The 11495-nt window shown below is 44.1% G+C and overlaps 1 protein-coding gene across 5 annotated transcripts in view; it reads right to left on the bottom strand.

Moving 5' to 3' along the window:
• Positions 1–11495, bottom strand: part of SYDE2 (synapse defective Rho GTPase homolog 2) — a 46828-nt gene that overhangs the window by 24165 nt on the left and 11168 nt on the right. For all 5 annotated transcript variants that reach the window (XM_036444804.2, XM_045584385.1, XM_036444805.2 and 2 more), the window contains exon 2: positions 10199–10897. In XM_036444804.2, coding sequence (XP_036300697.1) covers positions 10199–10897 — 699 coding nt within the window. The remainder of the gene's footprint in view (positions 1–10198; positions 10898–11495) is intronic.

Genomic DNA, 11495 nt, shown 5'->3' with positions numbered 1-11495 from the left:
TACATTTACACGTTGGAATATTACTTGGCCGTAAAAAAAGGAAATCTTACTTTTTTGTAACAACATCGATGGACCTCAAGAGTATTGTGCTAAGTGGAACAAGCCAGTCAGAGAAAGACAGAGATATCCTAGTAGAAAAGAGACTCGCAGCTACAAGAGGGGACGAGTTTGGAAGGCATAGGTGAAAAAGGAGAAGGAATTAAGCAATAAAACCACCACAAAAACCTCACAGACACAGACAACAGTATGGTGATTATCAGAGAGAAAGCAGAAGATACAGCAGTGATAAATGGTGATGGAAGGAGACTTAACTTTGGTTGGTAAACACACAATACAATATATAGATGATGTGTTATAAAATTGTACACATAACCTATATAATTGTACTAACCAATATCACCCTATAAATTCAATTTAAAAATTTATATATATATATATATATATATATATATATATATATATATATATATATATATAGTAATAAATATACAAATTATATTGGGGATCCAGAGAGTAATTCCTCTGTTTTTGTTTTAGGAAATCAATTTATAATAAAAATAACCTCCTCTTAAAAAAGTAAATTTAATCACATAGCTAGTTTTAAAAGAAGTTAAAAATTAAACAAGTTGATAATTTTGACAACTAAGAGGCCCTCCTTGTTCTAAAATTCTAGTAGGACATATTAGCAAATATTATATAGAATGTTTCCTCTATATTTATAACCCTCTAAAAAATAAATTTTGGCCCAGCGATTATGTTTCCAGGAATATGTCCTAAGAAACCCAAAACACTGACTTAAAAGGATATATGCACTCCAGTCAATCAAGAATAACAGAATACTAAATATCAAATATAACTGAATAATTTTCAAAACTGTAAAAACATTTTCTTTCTTACATTATTTCTATACAATAATTCCTCAGAACTTTAAAAGCTGAATCAGGGACTTTCCATGCAGCTTCAACATATTAAATAGACAACACAGAGATATAAACAAGTTTTCTTATTTTTTTTCAGTTTTCATTAACAGTGAAGCATTGAAATGTTTTAAGTTTTTTTTTTCCCCACACAGAAATAGCTTTACTTTTTTCTGAATGTCAAAATTATCCAGGTTTATAATTAAAAGGTTTTTAAAAGATACAAAAAAAGTATCCGTAAATAACAACCCAAACTTCATTACCATTAAGTAGTGTTTAACCATTGTAAATATTGTACTCAAAATAACATTAAAAATAGTTTAATATGACATTATTAACATTATTATTGAAAATAACACCAGCCAACAATGAGTTAGACAAAATATGAAAAATTAATTTAATACTTAGTATGCACAGACCCTCTTCAATTCTCATTATGACCCTATAAGTTGAAGTACCACTAATACTTCAGTCTCCACATAAGGAACCTCATGCACAGAGCTGTCTGATTTGTCTAAGACAACACAGGTAGTAAGTGGCAGAACCAGAATTCAAAACTAGCCAAAGGCCTTCAGAGCCTATGTTCTTCTATACTACTCTTTCAGCCTCCCATCCTTGTAAACGTTTCTCTATGCATATATACAGCCTCCCCCATCATTTTAAACATTTTTCTATCCATACATGGGGAAAAGGTTGGTTTACAGTTGTGAATGGCTCAAAACACAGTTTATTTTTTGTATTATTATTTATGCACAGGAAGGAGGGGGGGGCGCCTCAGCCCAGCCTGTACCCTCTCGCAGTCTGGGACCCCTTGGGGGATGACCAACTGCCGGCGTAGGTCAGCTGAGTGGCATTCCTGCTGTGGGAACACAATGACCCCCCGGGGGGAAGCTCCTGCGTAGAGCATCTGTCCCCTGGTGGTCAGTGCGCATCATAGTGACCAGTCAACCAGTAGTTTGATCACTTAGGCCACATGTGTCAAACACAAGGCCCGCGGGCCAAATCCGTCTCGCCAGGCCTTGCAATGTGGCCTGCACCGCGCTGTCATCACTGCACTCCTCTGCGTTTCCATCACAATGACAGTTTATGACTGTTCAGTAAACCATTCGGCCCGCGATTTAGGCTGGATTTTAGATTTTGGCCAATTCTCTGATTGAGTTCGACACCCCTAACTTAGGCTTTTATATATATACTAGAGGCCCAGTGCATGAAATTCGTGCACAGGGTGGGGGGGGGGAGGGTGTCCCTCTGCCCAGCCTGCACCTTCTCCAATCTGGGACCCCTTGAGGGATGTCCGACTACCCATTTAGGCCTGATCCCACACCAGGATCGGATCTAAACGGGCAGTTGGACATCCCTCTCACAATCCAGGACTGCTGGCTCCTAACTGCTCCCCTGCCAGCCTGTTTGCCCCCAACTTCCCTCCTCTGCTGGTCAGGTCACCCCTAACTGCCCCTCCCCTGCAGGCTTCATTGCCCCCAACTGCCCTCCTTTGCAGGCCTGGTCCCTCCAAACTGCCCTCCCCTGATGGCCATCTTGTAGTGGCCATCTTGTGTCCCATTGGGGGCAGGATCTTTGACCACATGGGGGCAGCCAACTTGTATGTTGGAGTGAAGGTCAATCTGCATATTACTCTTTTATTAGATAGGATAGAGGCCTGATGCACAGGTGGGGGCCAGCTGGTTTGCCCTGAAGGGTGTCTTGGATCAGGGTGGGGGTTCCCTTGGGGCATTGGGCAGCCTGAGCGAGGGGTCTGTGGTGGTTTGCAGGTCAGCCACACCCCGGCAACCCAAGCAGAGACCTTGGTATCTGGAATTTATTTACCTTTTACAATTGAAACTTTGTAGCCTGGAGCGGAGCCAAGCTTCCTGCTCACTCCATGGCTGGCAGCCATTTCTATTGGAATTTATGTACCTTCTATAATTGAAACTTTGTATCCTTGAGTGGAGGCCTAGGCCAGCCAGGGTGTGCAGAAAGCTTTGCTTCTCCCATTGCCAGAGAAACCCAAGCCTCTCTCAACTGCTCTCTGTGGCTGCAGCCATCTTGGTTGAGGTTAATTTACATACTCGCTCTGGTTGACTGGTGGGCATGGTTTGTGAGTGTGGCTTGAGCGGGGTGATGGTTAATTTGCATATTATTCTTTTATAAGGTAGGATAGCTAAATTTTGTGCACTTGTGGGGCCCACCTCCCAACCCTCCAATATTCACATATTTTTGTATATGTATGTATATATGCACTGTTCGTTTTTTTGTTAATCCTCACCTGAGGACATTTTTCTTTGTATTTTAGAGAAGGGAAGGAGAGAGACAGAGAGAGAAACACAGATGTGAGAAAGACACATCAATTGGTTTTCTCCTGCATATGCTTTGACCAAATCAGGCCGAAATAGCGCTGCTGACAGGGCCGACTGCTGGCAGCCCACTGGGACTCAGGTGTTGAGCATATGGCAATTTTCTGTTTCTGCTTTCACATCTGGTAGAGGTCCCACTTATAGCAGCTGCTGATGTAGCGACCACTTTCCGTCTTGATCATCTTCTTATCCTCTTGTCCTGAGTGTCCCACAAACAGCTTCTTCTTCCAGTCTCACTTGAGCTGCTGCCGGCCCCTGGTCAGGTTCTGGGCCTCACTCCCCATCAGGTCCAGGACACGCCAGCCACCCGCTGCTCAAAGGCACACCTATCCCCACCAACGCTTAGGCCCCATTCACTGTCAAAATCTTCGAGCCGATAGGGGACACAGAAATCCTGGTCCAGCGGCCGGGCCTCCTCCTCCCGCCTCTTGGCTCCCTTTTGGCCCACAACTTCTATAAGACGTCCTCCATGCTCTCTCCCGCCACTTGCCCCTCCTCCTCCTCCTCTTTCCCAGGCTGCTCCGCCTGCCACACTGGGCAGCTCGGGGATGGACCAGCCGGGCCCTCCTGCCACTCCTGTCAGCCCTGCTGGAAGCTGGCGATGGCCTTACAGTCCTTCTTCCACTTGGCCCGCATCACCTGGCTGCTCAGGTCCTGGCTGGAGGCATTGATCTCAAAGATGGACGCCCATGAGCGGTACTGCTTGATGCTGTCCACCAGCCTCAGCCGCTGCAGCTCCTCCTCCTCAAAGTTTGAGCTGAAGAGGGGGTGTAGGTCCAGCCCCGCAGGGTCCAGCTCCTTGGCCTGCTTAATGGACTCTGGCAAGTGCAACGGCCATAAGCACACATATCACTGCTGGGCATCTTCGGTCATGCGGCCCGGGCCCCACAGCTGCAGCGAGCGACACCTCCAGCGTGTTCCACAGGCCACAGTCCTCATCGCCCAACACTCTCTGTAGCACCCGGCCCAGTATGTAGTCCATGCCGACCATACCTGAGGGTTCCTCGCTGGGGGGGGGGGGGGCAAGGGTGAGGGCATGGCTCAGGAACAGGTGCAGGTCCAGCAGGTAGGAGACCTCATCTGGGGCCACCAAGGAGTGGGCTGTGCCACTTAGGCCAGCCCAGGCCACATGACCCACGTGGTGCAGGAAGAGCCTGCCCTTGGCCGGGAAGCTGAAGTTGATGGCGTTGTGCAGCAGCGGGATGTCCAGGCCCTGGGCCGCCAGGTCGTTCACAATGAGGGTGGAGCACTCGCCGGGGGGTGGGGGGGGACACGACACGGACTTGGCCAGGTTGGTCTTGTGGGTCATCTGGTCCAGGGCGCTGTAGATGTGGGTGCAGCTCACCCACTGGAGCTAACTTGGCCCCGCAGAGAACAAGCGGCTTGAAGGAGGCAGATGCTCACTGCCTGAGCCTGAGGTGCAGGGGCCCAATTAGGGGCGGGGCCGGTTGGGGGGAGGGGTTGATCAGGGCCAGATCCAGCGGTTGGCCACTGTAGTGCATATCATAGCAACCAGTTGTCCTGCCATTCAGTCGATTTGCATATTAGCCTTTTATTGTATAGGTCTGTATTATTTTCCAAACGAACAACTACTGGTATAAACCTACTTAGGCCCTACCCTGTATATATTAAATTGATTTTTAAAGTTTTTTCTCAGCTCTTAAATAGTTACAGTATTCTACTGAACCTTAAATTTTCATTCCCCATTTTAAAAATTGTACAGACTAATCAACTTTATTTTTAAATTTGAACCTGGTTCTAGTAAGTTTTCAAATTAATAAAGCAAAATGAAAATATATTTTAAGATATAATATTACATAAACTTTATTCCACTAAAGAAACAATGAGGTATTATCCCAGTTATTTAAAATTTAAATTAACTTTTTGCACTTGATCTTACCATTCCTTATAAAAAAAAAAAAACCTAAAAACCTTAGTATAGAGACTATTCCATGTAATATTAGAAATCAGGGAGAAAAGCATTTATTCATTTTAAAAATCAATAGATTGAATGACCTTTCTTTAAAGTATTAATATAATAGTGTCCCCTCACCCCTCTTTGTGTTCTAATAACAAATACGGGGTTTCTTTATAGAGAAAGGACTATTTTAAGTATGCCTGCTGGGCTTTTCTAGTAAGCAGCCAATAGTAAATGGAGTGTTTGATAAACTAGACAAAGCATGCCCTGTACTGTAAATTGTAGTGCAATTCTACTGATTTACTGGTCTAAAATATTCTATAGTAATTGGAATTCTGCTTTAGTCTACAATCTATTTATGAAAAAGTTAATCTAACATTCTGACTTTTTTTACAGTACAAATATTTAATATGCATTAAATTTCTACTAAAGTCCTTAGCTAATTATTAAAATAAAAGACTGTATATGTTAGCAATTTCACTATAGACAACAGAGAATTTATTAAAACAAAAATGCTTTGTTTTTACAAAATTCAAGAGGAGAAATATTACCAAATCCAACAATAATTTAAACTAAACCGCAATTTTACTAATAAATCACAGACTAGTATTGCGGGGAAAATATAAATAAAAATGTTTAAATATAAATTTATGAACCATCCAGAATCAAGTGAAACTGGCTCACTCCTTCATCACCTAGAACAGTAACTGGCACACAGCAGAAACTGTTTACCGAATAAATAAATCAACCAACTGTTGCCTGTAAATTGGTAAACTTTTTAGGAAATACTATATAGGAATTATCTACAGACGTTACCAGCCATATAGAAGCAGTAATAAAGCTAGTAATCAATCCTAATGAAGCAAAAAAGATAGGGATGAAAGTCACTTCAACTGTAATAGAAATAATCTATTAACACCCATTAGGAAACCAGTCACACAGATTAGGGTAAATCAGCCCATTTAAATACTATAATGACTGGGAAAGACTGCTAACAAAATGTTAAACATGTACAATACCAGATGAAGATATAAAGTGAAAGTAACAAACACTAAAAACAGTCCACTGATCGCAACTATGTAAAAGACACATGTACATCTAGAAGTTAATAAGCAAAAAAAACAATACTTCAGCTTTCCTATTCCTTGATCAAAATTCCTTGAAATTCAAACTGCCATTCAGTTTGAATTCACTGCCATTTCCTCAACAGCTTTTTGGCAATATTGCTAAAGAAAATACGTCACTTTAGGTAACTTTTCTGATCATTCTTAAATCAAAAAGCATGGCATGTAAATAAACTATCTAAATATTTCCTTTGGTCAACTTAAGATTGTGCCTATTACAACTAGAGGCCTGGTGCACGAAATTCGTGCATGGGTAGGGTCCCTAGGCCTGGCTGGCCATCAGGGCCAATCTGTGGGCAACCAGCAGGCCCCTGCTAGCACCCGCCTTGGCTGACCTGGCATCAACTACTTGCTGGTCCTGTCCCTCCCTGCTGGCTGCTTCCCTCTGCAGGGCGACAGGCAGGGCAATCAGGGGACCTCCACTGGCACCTGCCTTGGCTGTCCTGGAGCCTGTGAGCAGCTCCTGAGTTGAGCATCTGCCCCCTGGTGGTCAGTGCGCATCATAGCGATCGGTTGTTCCACTGCTGGTTCCCCAGTTTGGTCAATTTGCATATTAGGCTTTTATTTATATAGGACTAGGCCCCCCAGTGCACAAAATTCATGCACTTGGAGGAGAGCCTCCTGCCACTGCTGCTGCACTTGCCAGCCATGAGCCAGCTTCTGGCTGAGAGGCGCGCCCCCTGTGTGAGTGCACTGACTGTCAGGGGGCAGCTCCGTCCTCTGGTGGTCAGTGTGCATCATAGCGACTAGTCGTTCAGCTGTTCAGTCAATTTGCATGTTAGCCTTTTATTATATGTGATAAGATTAGAGGCCCGGTGCAGAAAATTCCTGTACTCGAGGGGGGCGAGGAGGGTCCCTTAGCCTATCACACTCTGGGAGTCCTCAGAGGATATCTGAATGACGACTTAAGCCCAAGGAGTGGGCCTCAGCCATCAGTTGGACACCTTAGCACTGCTGCAGAGGTGGGAGAGGCTCCTGCCATGACTGGTGCTCTTGCCAGCCATGAGCCTAGCTTCTGGCTGAGGAGCACTCCCCCGTGGGAGTGCACTGACTACCAGGGGGAAGCTCCTGCATTAAGCGGGATCAGGCCAAAACTGGCTCTCCGACATCCCCCAAGGGGACATGGACTGTAAGAGGGCACAGGCCAGGCCAAGGGACCCCACCAGTGCGCAACTGGGGCCGGGAAGGGACTTGAGAGGTTGGCCAGCCGGGGAGGGACCACAGGCTCCAGGGAACATTCAGCCATTCTGGCTTAGTCTTGATCAGCTAGACCCCAGCAGCAAGCTAACCTACCAGTTGGATTGTCTGCCCCCTGGTGGTCAGTGCACATCATAGTGTAATGGGTGGTTTAACAGCCTTAGCATATCATTCACATATTACGCTTTGATTGGCAGAACAGACAACCAGACACTTAGCATATTAGGCTTTTATTTGAATATATTAGTGGCCCAGTGCACAAAATTCATGCACAGGGGAGGAGGGTGAAGGGTATCCCTTAGCCCAGCCTGCACCCTCTCCAACCTGGGACCCCTCAGGAGATGTCTGACTGCTGGTTTAGGCCCTACCCCTGTGGGGGGCCCAAAGGGTAGGGCCTAAACCAGCAGTTGAATATCCCCCTCACAATCCAGGACCGCTGGCTCACCTGCCTGCCTGCCTGATCGCCTAACCCCTCACCTGCCTGCATGCCTGATCGCCCCTAACCACTCTGCATGCTGGCCTACCTGCCCCCAACTGCCCCCTCTGCCAGCCTGATTACCCCCACCTGCCCTCCCCTCCTGGCCTGATGGCCCCTAACCATCTCTACCTCAGCCCCACCACCGTGGCTTTGTCCAGAGGACATCGGAAGGTCTCCTGGAAGGTCTCCCAGTCTAATTAGCATATTACCCTTTTATTAGTATAGATACGAGAGGCCCAATGCATGAAATTCATGCACGGGAGTTGGGGTGTCCCTCAGCCTGGCCTGCACCCTCTCCAATCTGGAATCCCTCTCACAATCCAGGACTGCTGGCTCCTAACCGCTCACCTGCCTGCAGGCCTGCCTGCCTAATTGCCCCTAACCGCTCCTACCTGCCTGATTGTCCCCTAACTGCTCCCCTGCTGGCCCGATTGCCCCCAACTGCCCTCCCCTGCGGACCCAATCACCCACAACTGCCCTCCCCTGCCACAACCCACCTCCTCTACCACAACCTGCTTCCTCCACGCAAGGAGGCAGGGACACTGGGACCAGCCTCCTCCGCGCCGCATGGAGCCGCAAAACCCCCAGGCCTCACAGCACAGAGCGGGCCCCCGTCTCTGCTATGCGCATGGCCACCTTGTGTCAGCCATCTTGTGATGACATTGTGCATGAAGGCATGAGGAACACCTAGGCTTTTATTAGTATAGATAGGATATGTTAAAGGGAAGGAAGACAGTTAGAAAAAAGACATAAATGACAGTGCCACCGTATTTTTAAAAATGTCTGTTCTTTCCAGGTTCACAAATTGCCACAAATGGGAAAAAGTGTTTAAAAACAGCAATTTAAAATGTGTAACACTTTATAGACACTGGCTTTCTAACTTGGCTCTTATCCTTTCTGCCCCATTTCACACCCACCACTACTTGCCACGCACCTATAAGTTTCCCTTTCACACCACCCTGATCGCAACCTGCATGCCAAATTATTAGTTTATATAGCATTTGCTCTTCTCTTTATCCAGATTACAAAAGAAACACAAACTTACCCTGGAAAATCAGTCTAAAATAGAAATGCACGCGCTCTCTCGCACGCACACGCACGCTTACACACACACACACACACACACACACACACAGATTTTTATTTACCTTCAACCCCAACACCCTGGGAGAAAAACCACTAACATTTCCAGAATGACATCAGATAGTGTACACTGTTTTGTAAGTTAATTTTTCTCTTAATATAACATTTATTCCACCTCCGCATATTCCTAAGAAAAGGACTCAAATGCAAGTAGTTTACTTATAAAGTACAGAAACATCAGCAAGGAAGTGAGAAAATTCAAGATGAATTATCACGCCTTGCTACCATATGGGCGACTACATCTTAACCTCAAGAGAAAATTCTGGGTAACGTAGAATTATCCCACCCAAGGAAGGAGGGAGCTGGGGCAGTCCTACTCCAATTCCTATCAGCACTGGTTGAGGCTCCAAGGCTACCCTGTAAAGAGACTTCCTAATACTTTGAAGAGAGCTTCAAGCAGAATTAAATATGAAAAAAAGCACATCAGAAAAGCAAAGGTAATCAAGGAAGAAAAAAATTATTAGATTAAAGTATATGAAATACCAGGGTTTTTTTTCAAATCAAAAAGGGTTGAATATCAGCAATTTCATAAGATTCAATCCAATATGTATCAAATTTCAATTTTTCCTTTCTGGATTCCATCACTATCATAGAACCTATCTACAAAGTCTTTACTTCTCTCTCTCTCTCATTTCTTTTTCTCTTCTCCCTTTCCTTTGTTGAGGAAACACAGGCCTAAAAATGCAACCTAATGACTGACTACTGATACACTGAAAATGCAACTTTTCAGCTGTAGCCAGATTAGGTGTGAATGAATGAATGAAGCTAAATAAAATTTAAACAAAAAATATACCTTTCTCTTCTACTTCCCATCATGCCATTCTTTCAATTAAGAGAAAAATAATTACTATCTCAAAAGATCAATACACTAACAACCCCAAGTGTATAAAAACAATTGCCATGTATATAAAATGCATACAAATGATTCTGAGTTTTAGTTTCATGAAAAAGACATTCACTCTGTAAGGAAAAGTACATCGCTACAATAGACATCTATATTTAGTTTTAACTACCACTAAAGAATTGAAAAATGGGAAGAAAGAAAAGGCAAGATATATAATCACCTTTACCTGCAGACGGAGATTTCAACATGGGATTGTGGTCCACCATTATACCGTCTTGTGTCTTGTGTCCAAGCCTTTGCGTGTACTGCTGCACAAATTCTGTGGAATGGATAGAATCTACAAGCTTCATTGCATTTGACTGTGTGGTCTGAACACTGCCTGTGTGTTCGGAAGAGCACAGCAAGTCGTCAGGATGCGGCTCTGCTTTTCGTAGGTTGCCACTGGCTAATACTCGCAAACTGACAGCAGGAAACTTCAGAATAGCAGAGTTTGCCTCACCCAAACTCAAAGCATGTGACATACCAAGGTCATCATCCTCAGGAATGGGGTTGTACCATATTTCCCCTTCATCATCTGCATCGTTTTCCTCATTAAAGTCCAAAGAACAGTTTCTTGATAACAAAGCATCTGTATCATTACACACCACATACCGACAATACTCCTCAGATGGTTTGAGGAAAGGTTGTGATAGCTTATGTTTACGTGGAGAGGCAGGCGAGATGGGCAAATGGCTTACATGTTGGTATTTCTTACTTTCTTCTTCCCCCAAAGTAAAAGATCGCAGAGTACTCTGATATAGCCAATTGCGTTTCTTCGACACCGTGATACTGTTAAGTGGCTTATGATCTCTGAATCCAATGTTACCCTTCAAATCATCAAGTTCTCTTCTCTTCATTGTAGAACCATAAACATTTTCAAATAAATCTGTTTTAAAGAAAAAAAGACAATAGAATATAATGCCTGATATACCAAGAAAGACATGTCCCTTGAGATCAGTAATTCAAATACTATTTTTAAAAAGATAAAAAGAGCCCTAGCTGGTTTGGCTAAGTGGACAGTGTCAGCCTGCAGATTGAAAGGTCCCAGCTTTGATCCTAGTAAAGGACACATGCCCAGGCTGCGGGCTTAATCCCCACTATGAAGCGTGAAAGAGGCAGCTGATCAATGATTCTCGGATCATTGATGTTTCTCTCTCTCTCTCCTTCTTCGTTCCTCTCTGAAATCAATAAAAAACATATTTTTTTAAAAAAGATAAAAAGAAAGAAAAGTAGCCTGGCTGACATGGCTCAGTGGTTGAGCATCAACCTATGGACCAGGAGGTCAGGGTTTGATTCCCGGTCAGGGCACATACCCAGTGTGGGGCGTGCAGAAGGCAGCCTATCAATGATTCTCTCTCATCATTGTTGTTTCTATCTCTCTCCCTTCCTCTCTGAAATCAATAATAAATATATATTTTTTTAAAAAAGAAAATGAAAAGTAAATATTAATCTTATTTGAAGACTAAAATTGAACAAGAAAAAGT

This window comes from Pipistrellus kuhlii, unplaced genomic scaffold, assembly GCF_014108245.1.
Source record: "Pipistrellus kuhlii isolate mPipKuh1 unplaced genomic scaffold, mPipKuh1.p scaffold_m20_p_2, whole genome shotgun sequence".
Taxonomy (NCBI): Eukaryota; Metazoa; Chordata; class Mammalia; order Chiroptera; family Vespertilionidae; genus Pipistrellus; species Pipistrellus kuhlii.
The sequence above is the reverse complement of the archived record's forward strand: the minus strand, read 5'-3'. Positions and strand labels throughout refer to the sequence as shown.